This window comes from Coenobita brevimanus, chromosome 61 (assembly GCF_032717465.1).
Source record: "Coenobita brevimanus isolate Jiangsu-jjx chromosome 61, ASM3271746v2, whole genome shotgun sequence".
Classification (NCBI taxonomy): Eukaryota; Metazoa; Arthropoda; class Malacostraca; order Decapoda; family Coenobitidae; genus Coenobita; species Coenobita brevimanus.
This window is the reverse complement of record NC_137014.1, coordinates 759,379-778,044: the sequence shown is the minus strand read 5'-3', so window position 1 is coordinate 778,044 and position 18,666 is coordinate 759,379. Positions and strand designations below refer to the sequence as shown.

Sequence of the window (18,666 nt, the reverse complement as noted above, 5' to 3'; positions counted from 1 at the left end):
TCACGTTTCATTTTCTTTCTGAAGCTACTCTATTTGACATTTCATTTTCCTTCTGAAACTACTCCTTTTCAGGCTACTTGTTCATTCTGAAGCTATTCTATTGCAGGATTCATTTTCCCTCTAAATGTTACTCCATTTCAAAGTTCGTTTTCCTTCTGAAGCCACTCTTAGTTTAGAACACTTGGGGTCATGCACCACAACCCTGACCAGCAGAAGTTGTGATCTCGCTCTGTCACCCCATGTTACGAAGCACCAGGCCTCTTGGTATGAATTAATCCTCTTCTCCATTTACCATACCTGAAGAGTGTATAAACAGTATCACTAACGCGTCATGTACGCTTTAATACACTGTCCCAGGTTCAGTAATTAAAATCATGACAGCTGGAAATATACTGGTTCAGTAATTGCACTGATGAAATTTTCTAGTGTATGTCATGCATTTTTCTGATATGCTCTAAGGAACTGAAGTCATTACCAGTATGTTTCACGTCAGATCATTAGAAATATCTCTTGGAAATACATACATAATGGAGTTATTATCCCATTATGTCTGTTATATTTTACAGCTGAACATAATTTATCAGTCGTTATTCTTGTAAAATTTTCTAGGGTATATCACGCTTTAAATTCCTGTAGATCATTATATCAGCGCTGTTGAAAATCAGTAGGAAGATAATTAGTGTTGGAAATATATACATAATGGACTCATTTAAAAATATGAATTCAAAATTGCCATGGTGTATTTTCTGGTAATTCTCTACTGAGCTTAAGTCTGACAATTTATTACCAACTCATTTAACGTCAGATCATCAGAAACATAATGACCATTGGAAGTACACATATACTGAAGTTGACTGACTGACTGATTACATTTAAAGATCATGGCAGCGTAACAACAAAGGTCACTGCTGCCGTAGAACAAGAATACAGGCAGAACAAGGACGTATTGGAGTAATTCCTAGTTTGGTTCACCTCACAGCATTAGAAATATCACGACTGGAAACATGTTCAACAATTATCCTGGTGAAAATGCCAGTATCGCGGTTTTTCCAGAAGTTTCCATAAATCGGAAAACCATTATCAACCTGTTGTTTATCAAATCATTAAAAATATTATAATCAAGGTTATATATTCACTTTCTAGTCGCCCTGGTGAAAGCCCAGTTGAGAGTGTAATGGCACAATAATCTTACTCACTACTTACATGTATCTATCTGGGAATGGGAGCTGCATTATCTATCGTCAAGAACACACGTACAGGGTTGTCTATATATTGCACCCCCTTGCCAATTCTCGTGTAGTGCGGGAACGGCTCAGTCAGCGTCATTAATATCTACTTTTTTTAATGCAAGAAAGAAGGAACCAAAAAGCTTGCATAAGTAAAAGAAAAAATAACTGTTAATCACTAGTTTTTATGTAAGTAAAAAAAATGGGAGAAATGGAGTTCCCCCGAGCTAAGCCCTGTATCGGACTATATAGCCCCGCTAGGGTTACAGGAGGGAGCTACCCCTCCCGGCACGGCAGCCCGGGCGAGGCTCGAACTTGCAATCCCCCGATCACAAGTCCAGCGCGCTACCACTGTGCTACCGCGCCCCCCCTTATACAAGTAAAGGTAATTTGTCATTGGCTGCTACATTTCAACACGTCCGGATAACCCATTCTCACGCCCACACCTGCAGACTGAGCCGTTCCCGCAACACACAAGAATTGGGAAGGTGGGTGCAATTTATGGACCACCCTATACATATGCAGACGGCCGCGTTCTTGTGGACTTGGGAGGCTCAAGCACTTCATATATATCTCTCTCTCTCTCTCTCTCTCTCTCTCTGGCACGTTCAGCGCTTCACCGCGATGACGAATTTTATGGCTCCCTCAGACGATTTTGTTCAGCACAGAAAAGACTCCTTGAAATGGTAAAGAGGGATTCCAAAAACCCCTTCAAACTGAGAGGTCTTTTCTAAGCTAAGGAAAATCGTCTGGAGATAGCAAGAATAAAATACAAAATCGTTGAGAAGAGGACCAAAAAACAAACGTCATAGTGTAAGGACTCCTTTACAAAATAAATCGCTAAGGAGGAGGTGCTAAGGTGCTCCCATGCCAGCGACAATACGACCCATACGAAGCAAGGGCTGGAATTCTCAATGGCTAGCACTTCTTCGTTACTAGCATTTATTTGTATCTGGGGCAGTAATGGAATACGTTGTTAGTTATTCTGTGGCGATTTTACAAAGACAAAAGTTAACATACAAGAAAATGTTAAGGTTCACCGTGTAAATCAAATCAGACATTTTAATCCTCTTCACTGCAGTGATGTATGATTTATTTCACTCCGCTACCTCCAGGCGATTTTATTAAGCTCAGCAAACTTTTCGAATGAGGGAAGAAAGGAAGCTATACCCCCGTCATGCAACTTGTCTCTTAAGCCCCGCCCCTCCTCACCCACCGTCCGTAAAGTGGAAGAAGAGGGGCGGAGCGTAAGGGAAAAGTTGCCAGACGGTGGGTATAGTTGCCGCTGCTTCTCACTAACCCCCTTCTCTATAAAGGATCTGCCCTCAGATGAATAAAATCGTTAGAGTAAAAACCAAGATAATGCATCAAGTGAGTCAAGAGAATGTCTGCTGAGTCAAGAGAATACCTCAGTTGAGTCAATGAGAATACATCAGCTGAATCATGAGAATACAACTGAGTAAAAAAAAAATAAGTCACGAAAACGAGCCAAGAGAATACGTCATCTGTGTCAATAGGTTAACATCATCATCAAATGTGCCCCAGTAACAAGTCACAACCTATTTTAATATCTAGTAATAAATCGTTAAGGAATGAGTGCTAGAAAGCCTCCCACGACGATAAGAATACGCTTTCAAGAACAACAGGCACTCAGGTTTTCCACGCTACTTTCCTAAGTTGCAGCCAAACTATCGTGCACAGTAAAAGTGAACTCTCTATCCAGTGTTCAGGTGCACTTTAGATAACGCGTAGCACTGTAAATCGCATGGAATCCTGTAAAGCATCATGGTTATCACCCTCTGAGTTTACAATCTTCTGTAGATATTGTGAGCATGACATAGACACAACCTAAAAATTTCTGACACTCACCAAGTCACTTTAAAGTATCTTACAATATTCCCGTCACACGCAAATATATTTCACCTTCCATTCTGCCCATCCCTGGATATATCAGTGAAGTTCAAGTAGGTTTCTATAGTAATGTCTTTTAATTTGCTTCCAGAGACCATAATACTATTCATCTGCTGCTCATCTGCTTGACTACTTTTCAAAGAAGCTTCGATGTACTTAATCACTTGATATCAGATGTACCAAAGTTGATATCATTATCCTTTTTAGCCAAAGTTCCTCACGCTAACTTTCCACAGAACTGAAAGAATCTGTTCCAACTACAGATAACTAATACATATCAATAACTCTATTGGTACTCTGACTACGGCTGCCATAACATGGGCAAGAGTTCCTGCCGACGTTGTGTTGTGTGGACAGCTGTTGAGGCTATTACAGCAGTTGCCAGGACAGCTTAAATGACATGAGTTTCCGGTCACTGAATGTTGCATGGACGGCCCTCGAGGATGTGGTGACAGTTGCAGGGACAGCGTAACTGACACAACAGTTTCTGCAGATTATGTGTTACTTGGGACGGCCCTTGAGCATATGGCGAGAGTTGCAGGAATGGTCTGAGTGATACTGATGTGTTGCATGAACGACCCTTGAAGATTACAACAACTGCCAGGACAGCCAAGTTGACACAAAGTTTCTGCAGATGATGTGTTGCATGGATGGCCCTCGAGCATGTGGCGGAAGTTGCGGGGATGACTTAAATGATGGCGATGTGTTGCGTGGACGGCCCTCGAGGACACGTCAGCAGTTGCAGGGACGGCTTACGTGACATTCTCGAGTATCCAGGGTACAAACAAGGAGATCCTGGTACACACGCCGGGAAGGTTCGCTTCGGCACATCCTATACCCCAAGAAATGATGCCCGCCAGGAAGTAGCGACCGTCTGCGCCTCGAACTTGCAGGGGACCACCAGAGTCGCCCTGCGAACATATTGGAGTGAGTCGTAAGATCATGGCAGAGTAAAAATAAAAGTACACAAAGAAGGCCGAGCAGAACAAGAATAAGAACCGGACGAATATGCAAAACCACCATATTATTATTATTATTATTACCATTATTATTATTATTATTATTATCATTATTAACAAATATGATATCATACCCTGCCCTTGAGAGTTTCTCGCTGGAGGTTGTAGTAAAGAAGAAAACAAGGAATGTTAAGACAGTGAAAAACTAAGTTGTAAAGTCTTGTCTTGCTGAAGGTGCTAGTGAAGAGGAGAAGGGAAAGCTAAGACGGTGAAAGGTTAAGGTATAAACACCACTGGAGGTGGTAGTAAGGAGAGAGAGAGAGAGAGAGAGAGAGAGAGAGAAACTAAGAGGGTGAAAAGCTAACTAATAAAGTCTCGCTGGAGGTCGCAGTAAGGGGGAAAATGGATAAACTACGACTGCGAGGAGCTATAAGGGCGATTTTTCCCACCTGGCAGGAGTCAATGCCGCCCTTCTCGTATCCGGCGCAAAGGAAGATCTCCGGGATGTGCTCTCGCCTTCCCCCCTTCAAGAACATATCCCGGCACTTGGCGTTGCTCACGATGGGAACCGAACCCTGTGGGGGCAGTTTACAGGTGAAGGAGGTTACCAATGTGGCGAAGAGGCTGCATTATTATTATTATTATTATTAATATTGTTGTTCTTCTTCTTCTTCTTATTCAGGATTATGGTGATGACGATGACGACGATGATGGTAATGGAGATAGTGATGATGATGATGATGATGATGATGGTGATAATGCCGATGATTAAGGGTGCAGAACACTATGAAGAAAAGTTTACAATTCTCACTCAATTACGATGGCTATTTTTTTTTTTTAACATCAAGGTCATGATGATGATGATGATGATTATAATGATGGTGATTAGATTATTAGCTGTTTCTCTACGATGACTCATAAACCTATTCTTGCTGCAAAGTTATATTCACCTTATGAGAGGCTTTTCGTGGGGGAGGGATAAGATACCGCCTTCATTAATCTCCTTCACTACAAGGACTTATTTTACTGTATGCAGGACACCATAGATCGGAGCTGCAGAAGACCACCTACGAATTACCACGGATCCAGATCACAGAGAGACTTAACTGAACACCTGCAGGATGGAGGTGGTCTGACTCAAACTCACTGCATATTGGGAGGCGAACGCGGCTACCCCTAAACCACCGTGGCTCTAAGTACAACACAAAGCACACCCTAACATAGCTAACCTTCTGCAGGACGGAGGGTAGGCGGCCGTGCTCCGACAGCCGGCCCCATCCCGTAACCGTGGCCGTCTCGCCGATGAGCAGGTCACTATTCCCAGGTAAGCAGATGGGCAGGATGTGTGGCAGGAACTCGAGTGGCTCCTCCATCTGCACCAGGGCAAGGTCGTACTCGTAGGTGAAGAAGTTGTACTTGGGGTGCACCGTCTTGCGCTTGACGGCTCGCTCCACGTACGGGTAGGGCTCTGACACGGACGAGAAGTCATACTCGCCTACGCGGATGCGGATTTGTGACGTCAGAAGGCTGAAAAAATAAAATAAAACAACAATCGGTCAAGACACACCAACGGCCATATGATGCAGCAGGACCGACAGAATGACGAAAAAAAAAAAAAAAGGAAAGTCATAAAATCATATAAAAAAAACACCACTACAGTACTATGATGCTACTGTCAATGAAAATAGTTTATTTACTCTTTCTTACACAGCCAGTAGGAAGCAATTTAGTGGCATGATTTTCACTGCTATTTCATCTGCTATAAACGCTGGTAAATTCACTCAACTCGGTAACAGTGATAATGAACCTTTAAAATATGTTCAGCTGTAAAATATCCACCTCAAAATCTATACGTTGTCAGCAATGTGAAGTTTACTCTCGAAAAAAAGGTCATAAAACTTGCAAAGCATTAGTAACCAAGCAATTAAAATTCATCACCGTTATAATATACATAATTTCAATTAATTATCAATCACTAACAACCAGTTAGACTTCTGTGTAAAATAACGACTGCTACATCAGTGCTTTTTACCCTATAATTTCTTACCTACTCTTGACCTGAAATATCCTTTGAAAACCAAATAATACGTTTTATCAGAGAGTGTAGGGAGAATAACTGTCCACTCCAATCTCTGTGCACTCAGAAATAAAAGTTCATCTTATATTTAATCTCTTCCACTTTTCATTTTCCTCTGCTGGTTAACATTCCTACACCTGAGAGAGAATTGGTTTGACTCTCTGTCCATTGATGATTTTCTTTGACATGATGCATCAGGGAGGAAATATATGGTCACGCAGTAAGCGTCAAAGAGATTAAGTGAAATTATGATTACGAGTTCTGTCCCTGCTTATGCGTGGAAGAAAGTGTGAGAGTGTGACCCTGCTGCCAAATGGTGGGTGTCAAGCCACGCTCCGCTTGCTTTTACTCTCAAATAAAGGGAAAGTACTGGAAGCAACAATATTTCACTTCATATGACTTTGCTGCAACATGTATTAAGAACTGGGCCCATTCCACAACTTGAATACTATGTCGTGGGTGCAAGAAATTCGACAGGCCTTACTTATGAGGTGGAAATTAGTGTTTTTCTTTACTAGAAAAAAAAAAAAAACGAACTATCGCTTACTTAATATCGTTCCGAGCTTTATTGAAAAACACTTTTGCCACACCGGGTACCGGAAGTTAAAATGTATTATGTTTCACAAGTATTACTCCTGAATTCTAGTTTCCCTTGCTGTTCTGTAACCAAACAAAAATATAATGAAAACAGCAATGATATATGTATTAATGATCACACAGTTAATACGTTAGGCGTACGGAAACTATCTTCAACAAAGGCGCTTTTCAGTAAAGATTGGAGAAACCATTCCAGCTCCCACATTAGACAGTTGTCACTCATACTGCAAATGATTCATGCCTACGAAATTACCGTATCACTATTTTCTGTAGCCTTCCTCTAAAAATAGGTTGTAATGAGAAGTGAAATACCTTCGTCTCCAGCAATATCTCATTAATTTAGACTAACAGTAACTAGAGCCGAACTGGGGATATATTGTTCCTTCAGTCTTCGGTTTTGTGGTTCCTTTACTTATACAACATTGGACAGCTTTAACCATTGCACGATACGCAGGAAAAACTGAAGACTTATCTTTCCTACACTCTAGTTTTTTGTTCACTGTATTTACCATTTATAACTCAACACTGCGCAACTTCAGACACTGTCTTTGAGTGTAACATAAACAACAGCGAGTGTCCTGTTACGGAAAATAATGGCCTATAATGTAATAAACATTAAAGCGAGTTTCCTAATGCGGCAATAAATGACCAATATTGTGGGAAGAATCAAAGTGCGTGTCCTGTTAAGGAAAACAAAACTAGGTTGAGTGTCCCATTATACAAACAAACAGTGTTAAAAAAAATAGTAAACTATTATTCAGTGAAGTAGCAAAAATTCGAGTGAAAGTCGCCTCAAGGAAGAAAAAATTTCATGAAATGTGTAGTGAGAGTCGAGTAAAAACAAGAGCAGAAATATCATTAAAAAGGGAAATAAAAGAGTATAGACTAATAAGAGTCATATTGCGGGCACAGCACCAGCGTACTACTCACTCATCAACACAATGTCCAGCCGTGGCCGCCCATCTGTCATTAAGCAGCGCCCCGCCACACCGATGAGTCGACGAGAACCCGAAGAAGCTGTAGGGGATAGATACAAATTGATAGACTGATTGACTGATAAGGAGGATAGGTGTTGGGATGATTGGTAGGTGAGTACGTAGGCTGCTGGGTTGATAGGTAGGTGGGCAGGTGTTTGTACTGGTAGATTGGTAAATAGATACACAAAGATTGATTGATGGAGAGTTTTCTTGAAGGACAGCCAATTTTACCACCTTAGCCTAACCTAACCTGACCTAACCTCATGTAACCTAACCTAACCTAACCTGATCTAACCTCATGTAACCTAGCCTAACCTAACCTAATCAATCTTAGCCTAGCCTAGCCTAACCAAACCTGAAGGTGATGTAGAGGAGCGTTTTCAAGAAGGTAAGAAACACAGGCAAGGAATATTACACACAAATTAAGCTTCCACACCTAGTAAGTTTAATGATAGGTGTATGAGTGAAGGTAAAAAAAAACACAGGCAAGGAATATTACACACACATATTAAGCTTCCACACCTAGTAAGCTTATTGATAGGTGTATGAGTGAAGGTAAGAAACATAAGCAAGTAATAATATACACAGGTGAAGTTCATTAAGATTCTGCACACACCTGGTCCGCCTTACAGACACCTGCCACGGCCACTCCCCGAACTTTGCATTGGTCCCGTTCACGATCCTCCCCTCTGGCTGCATCATCATGGTTGGTACACCGCACTCTGCAGTTGCAAAAGGTCATTCTAAGGAGCTATGGTTGCAGTTATTACTATTACTACTACTACTACTACTATTATTATTATTATTATTATTATTACCAGCAGCAATTTATCTCAACATCAACATTATCACCATCTTCATCACACACACACACACACACACACACACACACACACACACACACACACACACACACACACACACACACAAAGCATCAAAATAACGCTTTCCCATTTTTTAAACTCTACTGGCCATCAAAACTTTAAACGCACAGCTGGACACGCCCACCAAGATATATAATTCAAGTTAATTATATTTCTAGAAGGAAAGATTTAAGAGTAAGGCTCACTTTTCACGGTTTTCTTTCTTTTTTATTTATTTATTTGTTTTGTCTGGCCTTCAGTAAGATTCGATTTCTGATGGAAGCATTCTTAGTGACACATAAAACTTGCTGCAAATTTTCTTAGCAAATTAGTGACGGTTATTCACCTTAATTTCCTCTTTTGAGTTATTTATATATTTCTAGTAATTCAGGATAGTAAAAAGATGTAATGGGCAAAATAAATCACTCAGAAGAAGGTGCTGCGATACTTCCGAGGCGACTGGAAATTCGGCTGTAATACTCACGGTGTTTGGTGTGGTTGCTACTGACGACGGGACCAGAGGGCGGAGGGGCTGTTGTGGTAGTTGTGGTGGTTGTGGTGGTTGTAGTGGTTGTAGTGGTAGTTGTGGTTGGTTTGGGAGTAGTCGTAGTAGTTGTTGTGGTAGTAGTTGTAGGCCTGGGAGTGGTAGTAGTGGTGGAGGTGGTTGTGGATGGTGTGGTCCTAGTGGCGGGAGGGGATGGTCTGGTTGGTCTTGGTCTGGGGGGCTGGGTGGTTGAGGCCCACCAGGGTACCACGCTGGGACGAGTTGGTCTGGGAGAAGAGGGCTTAAGGTTACTGCCTATCGACTACACGAGAATCAGTGAGGCAGAGAACTAATGTTTTACAGAAAAGGGAAAACAGATATTCATACTGGAAACTTAACACTCACTTGGTAGGTTTGGGGGGTCGGGTGGGTCTCGTGGGCGGCCTTGGCGGGATGATGGGAGTGTTGTGGGTGGCTGGGTGGGGCGGGGAGGTGGCGGGGCGAAGAAGGGGTGTGGTGGGGCGGGGGGATGTGGCAGGGGGGAGGCGAGACCACACGGAGCTGGACATGAGGGTGCTGGTAGGCGGCGGTCTGATGGTGATGGGTCTGGAGGTAATGGGTATGGAGCTAATGGGTCTGGTTGTGATGGGTCTGGAGGTGATGAAGGAACCACTGATGGAGGCCACAGGGGGACGTCCAAGGGGCCTCAGTGTGGTGCTGCTGGAGTCGTCAGGCAGCGGTAGACTAGAATTTTTGGTCGTGATACCCGGGGCCACCTGCTGACCGAGACCCGTGGAGTCGGGGGAGAGGTCGTTGTCGTTCTGGTCGTGGGTACAACACGATCCGAACATGAATCCGTCCATGCACATGCCAGCGTGATGGCCGTCACTCTTAATGCACTCCCACACGAACATGCACACACCCTCCCTCCCGCTCACGAAACAAGGCTTGGGCATCAGCTTGTTGTACGAATCTGGAAGCGGAAACAACACGTATTAGAAGCCAAGGTTTCACACAAACAGTTCACCAAGGGAAGGAACACTCTCAGGCACCAATATAGGTCAGGGAGGCTTTTAGGAGCGTAGGGTGAGGAATCTATGTGGAAACAATATCATTTGAATAGGCAGTGTCTATCGGAGAAATATCTTATCAGTTTATCTCTCTCTCACACACACACACACACACACACACACACACACACACACACACACACACACACACACACACACACAGTAAGGGGTGCTGCTGTGAACAAGTGATAAAGCAAGAGAAGTACCTCGGCTGGGACTGAATTCTTGTCCACTCAGCACCAGTCAGGGAGGACAAACCATCCAGTTCCAAGTTTTAATTTTACCTCAGTCACTGGCCAGAAGAAGCACTGTCTCCCTCTGTCTACATTTCCTACTTCCTATGATCTCCAGTCTTTCAAACTCAGTGTGTCCAGGCATCTCGAAATGGACAGATCTTGAACTTGGCTCTCTGTTATCTTGTTTTTGTTTTTTCTTGGAGGGAACAATTTTCGGGTTCCTGGCCCTTGGTTACTTTTTCCTTGCATTAAAAAAAAAAAAAAATACGGCTGTCTAAACCCCAGGCAAGGAGGGAAACAACACTATCTATGTTTTCCATATTGTAAAAGTTGATTAAAGGGGTGGAAAATCCCTCCCCCACACTTGCCCAGTTTCCAACAACATGAAGGGAGGGAAACCTGCTTCTCGGCGTAACCTGTCAAGTTGGCGGGCACCAGAAACATGTAAATAAGTTAGTTGTGGCATATGATCTGATAATGACTGGTTGTTGTTAGGGCCGCATGATGGGTAAATACATGTTATATTATCTGCCTTAACAGGTTTGGGGGTGTAAGGGGCAGTTTGCAGCTCCGTTTGGTCAATGAAAGTAGTCACGCATGTTTTCACTTTCTCTCCTTCAAAGATTTCCCTTCTTGCTTTTTGACGATATGTTTCAGATTATATTTACCCCCCAAAAAAATAAAATAAAAATAAAATAGATATATAAGGGAATGAATGAATGAATGGATGAATGAATACATAAATGAATAAATACCTTTGGAGAGTAAAAACGATTCAGTACGTAATTAGCAGGTGAGCTGAAAAACACCTGAACTGATATCAATATGAGGCGTCCAGTATCTTAGAAAGTCCGGCCGAGTGTGTGTGTGTGTATGTGTGTGTGTGTGTGTGTGTGTGTGTGTGTGTGTGTGTGTGTGTGTGTGTGCTTTCCACCAGATAACTCCTTATTTACGAGGTGACAGGAGAGAGTTGGAGAAGGAAAAGGTCTTTATACTCGTAAATCTTTTCACGGCATTCTGATCCACCACAAGGTATTGTAGTCTACCCACTTCAACTTGGCTTAAAACTGCCTCTCTCTCTCTCTCTCTCTCTCACCCTGATGTGGGAAAGTCTGGATGAAGATGATAAATTTTTGATTATTGTCTGAAGGTGTGCATCTATCTACCTACATACCAACCTATCTATCCACCCATCTATCTATCTATCTATCTATTAAGTTACCATATGAGTATCTTCATCTATCTTTTGCATATCGTTAGGTTAGTATCTTTATTTATTTCTTGCTCACTGTTAGAAAGTATGCATTTTTTTTTTCATATTATTGGAAAGTGCATACAATTATTTTTATTTTCATTATTATTACTTTTTCTTTTTGTGTGCATATTGTAAGATGGCGTCCAAGATCACCTGGCGTAAAGGAAAATGTCACGAAAAATTATACGAAGGTTTCTCTGATATTTTGAAAACTGAATATTGGCCCTGAGAACACGGAAGAAACCATGGGAGTTCCTGGCAATCTCAATTTTTTCTCTGGTCAGCACTTTGATCGAGAGAGAAAGAGAGAGAGAGAGAGAGAGAGAGAGAGAGAGAGAGAGATTTCAGTATATATCGTGGCAAATTGCAATACTGTCTTGTACGTTATTTTTGCAAACTCTGTCGAAAGTAAATGGGCACAAACACAACAACAACAAACAACAAACACAACAACAACAACAATAATAATAATAATAATCTCTCTCTCTCTCTCTCTCTCTCGCCAAACGCCTTAATTCCGTAAGGGATAGCCACAAACAAATAGCCTCCACGTCGCCCTGTCCTCTAACACTGGAATGCCCTACCTCCAGCTCACACCTTCTCTTTTATGTAATCTTCATCTCTCCATCTCATTCTTGGTCTCCCCTTCCTCCAACCCCCACACCTCACTCACATACTCTCTTTTAAGTCTCTCATTCTCCACCCCTCCATCTCATCCTTGGTCTCCCCTTCCTCCAAATCCTACACCTCACTCACATACACTTTTCTAGGTAGTCTTTCATCCTTCATCCTCCCCACATACGAGAGGACGTGGGGAGAAAAATAACATGCAAAATATCGACATAAAACTAGCAAGGATGAGACGGTGGGGAGATTCCTGAACCAACAAAATCACGCGCCTTGGTATCCCCTGAGCACATCTGTTGCCTTATGACTCTACGTTTTTCTGCTCCAGATAATTCACTGCTTGCATAGGGGCACTCCTGGCAAACACCTGATGGCCTGATGCAGTTTTCCTTCCTGTATTTTTCCAGACTTCACCCGTAACTCCTTCACAGAGAGAGTTGCACCTTTGAAGAAAATCCCCTCTCTCTCTCTCTCTCTCTCTCTCTCTCTCTCTCTCTCTTAATGCAAGAAAGAAGGAACCAAGGGCCAGGAGCCCGCAAACTGTTCCCTCCAAGAAAAAACAAAAACAACAGTGAGTCAAATTCAAGATCCGCTCATTTCGAGATGCCTGGACACACTGCGTTTGAAAGACTGGAGATCACAGGCAGTAGGAAATACAGAGGGAGACAGTTCCAGAGTTGACTTGTTGCATACACTTGGTTTACCTTAACTTGACCCAGATTTTCGTTCTTTTGTAGCTTACTGAACGTAATTCAGTGGTAAAAAAAAAAAATAATAATAATACGGCTCTACACGTACATCCTCTCCATATCGCTTCTTCATGATTAGTTTCCACCAGGGTGCCAAACCTCCTCATAATTCCTTGCACCTCGAAGTGGGAAGGACCCTGATTCGATCCTGGCAGGGTGCTGTCTTCCGCAAGAGGATGCCTGCAGGACGGCCCCTCAGAGACAGTTGCTTACTTGTGGTCGATGGATCTGCTCGACCAGACGGACCAAGCTCAAGCAACAACAACAGCAATAGTTAGTTTTAGGACCTGATACTGTCATCTCTCCATCTTAAAAGCCGAGTTGTAACAATAAACAGATTAACACTACAATTTGGTGCTATACTCGTTTTACTCAAACCTGGCCTAAAATTGCCATCTCAGGATCATACATGCTCATCAGTAACAAGAGAATAACACAAGAATACGATGCTGGTCACGAAGAATGTCTATGGAAAGGATATATAGCTGTAGCATTATTTTGCCACTGAGCTACGTGAAACAAGCAGCAAAAGGACGAAAAAATGGATCAGGTTATGGTGAAAGAACTATAGCCATGAAGAAGTGCTATGGAGAAGCTGAAGAACGCGGCATTGTCTTTCCCTGCCACTAAGGTATGTAAAAAAAAAACCTGTAAAAAGGTGAAAATCTGGGCCAACTCTCCATAAAGAGAACTTATAACAGGTAAAGTGTTTAGTCACCTCTTTCTGTGTGTCTACCTGTCCGCTCACTAACATATAAAAACCTTTGACCTACAAGACTAATTTTCCGGGCTGTTAACCATACCTAGGTAGTTAAAGTATGAAGGGTATGGGAATCTCGAATGAAGAAAGGTGTCCAGTCTACCCTATGCGTGGAGATGATTTTTTTTTTTTTCTCTCCCTCTCTGGGGTATTCTTGCTAATTACGCCTGCGGGCCCTGTAGCACGGCGGCTGTATTGTTTCGCTCGGTGTGTGTGTGTGTGTGTGTGTGTGTGTGTGTGTGTGTGTGTGTGTAAGTAGTGGGTGGTACTTTATTCCCATTGATTTTGTGTGGCAATAATCCGAATGTCAAGTAGCGTCCGCCTTCGTCATAATAAGTCGCAAAGGACCTGGCGCTAAGGAACCACCTACCATCCCATCTCCCCGTGTTTACCCCCTCCACTCCACCGTGTGCCTCGCCTGCTCTGAATATTAATGGTGTCACGCTGGCCGCCCCCCACACCACTCACCTTCATAACACCAGCGTCTGTGATTACCCAACCACCTCCTCAAACTCTCCCATTGTTCCCCATTATTGTTCACTGGATGAGGCATGTGTGTCGGCGTTAATTCACTCAGCCTTGTGTTCTTCCTTTTCTTATTCGTACCAACTCAAGGCAATTTTACTCAGTTAAGGAAAGTATCTCGACTTTAGTGAGTTGATGTTGGCTATATTCATCCTCTCCAGTTCAAGAAATTAATAAAAAATAAAATAAATCTTTCCTAAACAGAACAGAATAGTTTAAAGAGGAAAAAAAAGAATGCATACGACGTCCTCAGGCTGAAGGGGTTAATGATACCGCTTGTCAGGCTAACCTCACGCTTCTTAACCCTTTAATAATCGGAACAACTCTAGTATACTGCTCCAGCTAACGTAAGGCGATTTTAGACATTTTAGAGTGAGTCATAGGAGCTCTCTCGGTCGGAACAAGTCTAGTTATTTATTGAAGAGTGAGATACACGAGCCATTACCCCTCTCTTCGTTGGACGATGTCTCATTTTTGATAACCCCTTCAGTACGGTGACGTAGATGGAAATGGGTGAAATGAAATAATGTGGAATGAGTGAAATGATGAGTGAAATGATGCGTGACGAGGAATGAAAAGCTGAGTTAAATGATCAGTGAAATGTGTGCAATGAGTGAAATGATAAATTATTTGAAATTGTCACAAAACAGCATGATGCTAAATTACCTTTATGTGTTTACCTATGCCTATTTCTGGATCCTGTCCACTCCAAACATGATAGTGGGAAATAGGAAGATGATGATGATGATGATGATGATGATGATGATGATGGAAAAGAAGTTGCTGGTACTGATGATGATGATGACAATGATGATGATAAAGATAATGATGATGATGATGATTGTCATGATGGAAAAGAAGTTGCTGCTGCTGCTGCTGCTGATGATGATGATGATAATGATGATGATAAAGATGATAATAATAATGATGATGACGATAATAAGGATGATAATGATGATGCTCTCTCAGTTTCTGAATGCTGTCCACCCCAAGTTTATAGTGGAAATAAGCAAAATCTATATCTCACTCCTTTATTCCGAAAACTCTTAAATATAACAGCAAGGAGATTTAAAAATTAATATAAAAAGGGAATCCACGGGCTGAAGGGGTTAACAGTGACACAAAGGGAAAAATAGTGGGAGGGGAAACCTTTGTCTTGAAGTGCTGTGTTATTTCCTTTACAACGGGACTCTCAAGTTGTTGTGTATGGGGTGAGGTAAAAAGTGTAAATGCATCCGGAGAGAGAGAGAGAGAGAGAGAAACATCTACTATATCTATATATACTGTGTGTGTGTGTGTGTGTGTGTGTGTGTGTGTGTGTGTGTGTGTGTGTGTGTGTGTGTGTGTGTGTGTGTGTGTGTGTGTGTGTGTAATAGACAGAAAGGAGTTTAAACAAATATAAAAAAGGAGATTAACCACTTCAAGAGATCCATTCTGTTGATTTATACTTTTCGCCTCTACGTTTTTTTTTTTTTTTTTCCCCCAATTCGACACGGGATTCACGGGGCTAAATATTCTTTCCCTGTGTCATTTGCAAGTTTTTGGTGTGAGCTGGGGGAAGGGCAATGAAATGGCGGGAGACAGGGCGACATGGAGGCTATTTGTTTATGGCCACCCCTTACCGGATTAAGGCGTCTGGCAATAGACAGATAGGCAGATAGAGTCCCAGGCGATCGTAGTCAATTGAGAGTGAGTCATAGAAGCTAGGGTGCCAAGAATTTTAACCATTACCTCTCTCATGATCGGGAAAACTCTAGCTGACAGATTACATTAATTTTCGAATGAGTTATACGAGCCTGAGAAAGTAAAGGTGCAAACTAGAAAATAAATCGCCTGGGAAGAGATGTTGCGAAATCTATACCAGAGAAGATAGGCCGCAAGGGAAGACAGTTGACATTTTCGGTATTATTTCACTTCCGCCCCATAATTATTCTGGACATGAGGCTGCGTTTAGGTTTCGACTAATTTGAGAAGGAAATTTTAAGAGGAAAAGTTATCTGAATTGATGAAACTGGAGGAATACTTAAAAATAATAGAGGATGATTAGGTGACGAAAATGAATTGACTGAAATCGGGTAAAGTTTCAGGTTGACTTTAACGATTTTGGAAAAGAGGCAATAAATCGGTTATATATCGGTTATTATGGATTTGCGAAGGAGGTGTTCTAAGTAAAAGTTGTTTGAATTGATGACACAAAATCGTAGAAATCATCAAAATAATCGATGGGAATTATGGATAGAAATTGAAATATAACCGCTTTCTCTTCCTCTACCGTCTATGAAGTCAAGGTTCGGTTGAGGAAGCTCCCTAGCACCTTTTCCTTGCGATTTATTTTTGGATACGGCCGGGTGATATAATTTTTGTACGTTATTTATAAAGGATGATATTGAAATAATTTAACACAGATAAAGTAAGAATTCAAACTCACACCCGTCTCTCTCACACACAAAGTTTCCACTCGTCTCAATATCTACACAGTAAGGGGCGATATGCAAAATAAATCGCACAGGAGGAGGTGCTAGGGAGCTTCCTCGATCGACGTGAATGCCGGGCAAGGATGTTTACTCCGTTTTACACCGCGTAACGCACAGACAGATTTCTATTTACACGTCCGCCGCTGAGCAGGATGAACGGGGGCGGCCACGCGAGAAGGCTGCAAGTGTTTTCCGTTTTTTTCTGCATAATTTTGTTGATGTATGAATCTTTGTGTGTGTGTGTGTGTGTGTGTGTGTGTGTGTGTGTGTGTGTGTGAGAGAGAGAGAGAGAGAGAGAGAGAGAGAGAGAGAGAGAGAGAGAGAGAGAGAAAGAGTGTTTCCAGCCCAGAATGGCCCCGGCACCAGGTAATCTCACTTCATCTCCATGTATTGTGGTAACGGCCTCACCTCCCTGCCCTGGCCAGGTCACACTACCGACTCTTCATAACAAGGATGGAGTTCTCATGGACCTAGTAGCCTCCCTAGTCTCTCTCTCTCTCTCTCAACTGCTTAGTATAAAAGATATTTCCAGCGCTTAATAAAATTGCTTAGAGGTTTCAAAAATAAATTCTAAGCAACATCATCGGACTGAAGGGGTTAAGGATGTGTGTGTGTGTGTGTGTGTGTGTGTGTGTGTGTGTGTGTGTGTGTGTGTGTGTGTGTGTGTGTGTGTGTGTGTGTGAGGGAGCCTCCTTGGACCATGAGAAATCTGCCTTTTAATTCCTGAGCAACAGTTTCTCAGCGGGACCTCTCAAGTGGCCCTGCAAGTACACACAGCCACCTGCACACACACACACACACATACACACACATCTTTTTCGCATGCACACAAATACCACCAACTGCATCCACATATACACTCTCACACACATCTACACAGAAGTTCTCTCTCTCTCTCTCTCTCTCTCACACACACACACACACACACACACACATACAGTACTCACACGCTTTACCTTTAATTTTCATTCATCAGTTTTATGCTGTATCCTCTCTGATGTCTTATTTCTTTCACACTCTCCATGTTCATAGCTTTCCCTTACTTATTAAACTCTCTTCCTTATCTTATGTCTTCAGTTTTTCGTTTATCCTTTAGCTGGGTTATTCTTGGCTAATTTATCGACTTCCATATAACTGAGTGGAGACCTGCTATATTTTGTTAAGTTTTTCGTTCTGTATTTCTTTCTCTTCTTCTTCTTCATCATCAACATCATCATTATCATCATCTTTTTTTTTTTTTCTTCTTCTTCCTTTCTTTCCTTCCTTCTTCCAAACACATTTCATTGCAGTACCAATCCTAAGTTGGCAGACAAAAGGCTACGATGATGATGATGATGATGATGACGATGATACTGATGATAATGACAACTACATAGCTACGATGATGATGATGATGATGATGATGATGATGATGATGATGATGATATAACACAAAGGCAATACTTACAATAGGAGTGAGTGTCGATGGCTCTTGCTTGAGGTCTTAGTGCTGATAGATGGGGTGGGAGATCAGCACGCCCCAGCACCACCAGCACTGCAGTCACCACACCCACACACGCCCACACCGCTACACCTGAGGACAGACACATGTAAGTATAGCACACACACACACACACACACACACACACACACACACACACACACACACACACACACACGCACGCACGCGCGCGCGCGATATAAACATGGACAGACACACATGACGTAAAATAAGAAAGCGAAACGGGTACCCTTCTTTATCATGTATTCCACGTAGAGCGCATGGCACTCACCTGGAGAGGGGGGGGGGGATTGGTTACATGGAGCGCTTCTTAATCGGGTGGAATGAGAGTCTTCGTCTAATCAACTCTCCTTTCCCTACCTACTCCTTTCTGAC

The 18,666-nt window shown here is 42.4% G+C and overlaps 1 protein-coding gene across 1 annotated transcript; it reads right to left on the bottom strand.

The window, feature by feature from the left end:
• Positions 1 to 3,889: 3,889 nt before the first annotated feature.
• Positions 3,890 to 18,379, bottom strand: Sb (serine proteinase stubble). Its single transcript, XM_080275243.1, has 8 exons — positions 18,238 to 18,379; positions 9,500 to 10,067; positions 9,095 to 9,381; positions 8,364 to 8,469; positions 7,701 to 7,787; positions 5,326 to 5,623; positions 4,546 to 4,671; positions 3,890 to 4,048 (listed from the first exon to the last, which is right to left on the bottom strand). The coding sequence occupies exons 1-8, from the start codon at positions 18,377 to 18,379 to the stop codon at positions 3,890 to 3,892; spliced, it is 1,773 nt and encodes a 590-aa protein (XP_080131369.1).
• Between the last annotated feature and the right edge of the window lie 287 nt (positions 18,380 to 18,666).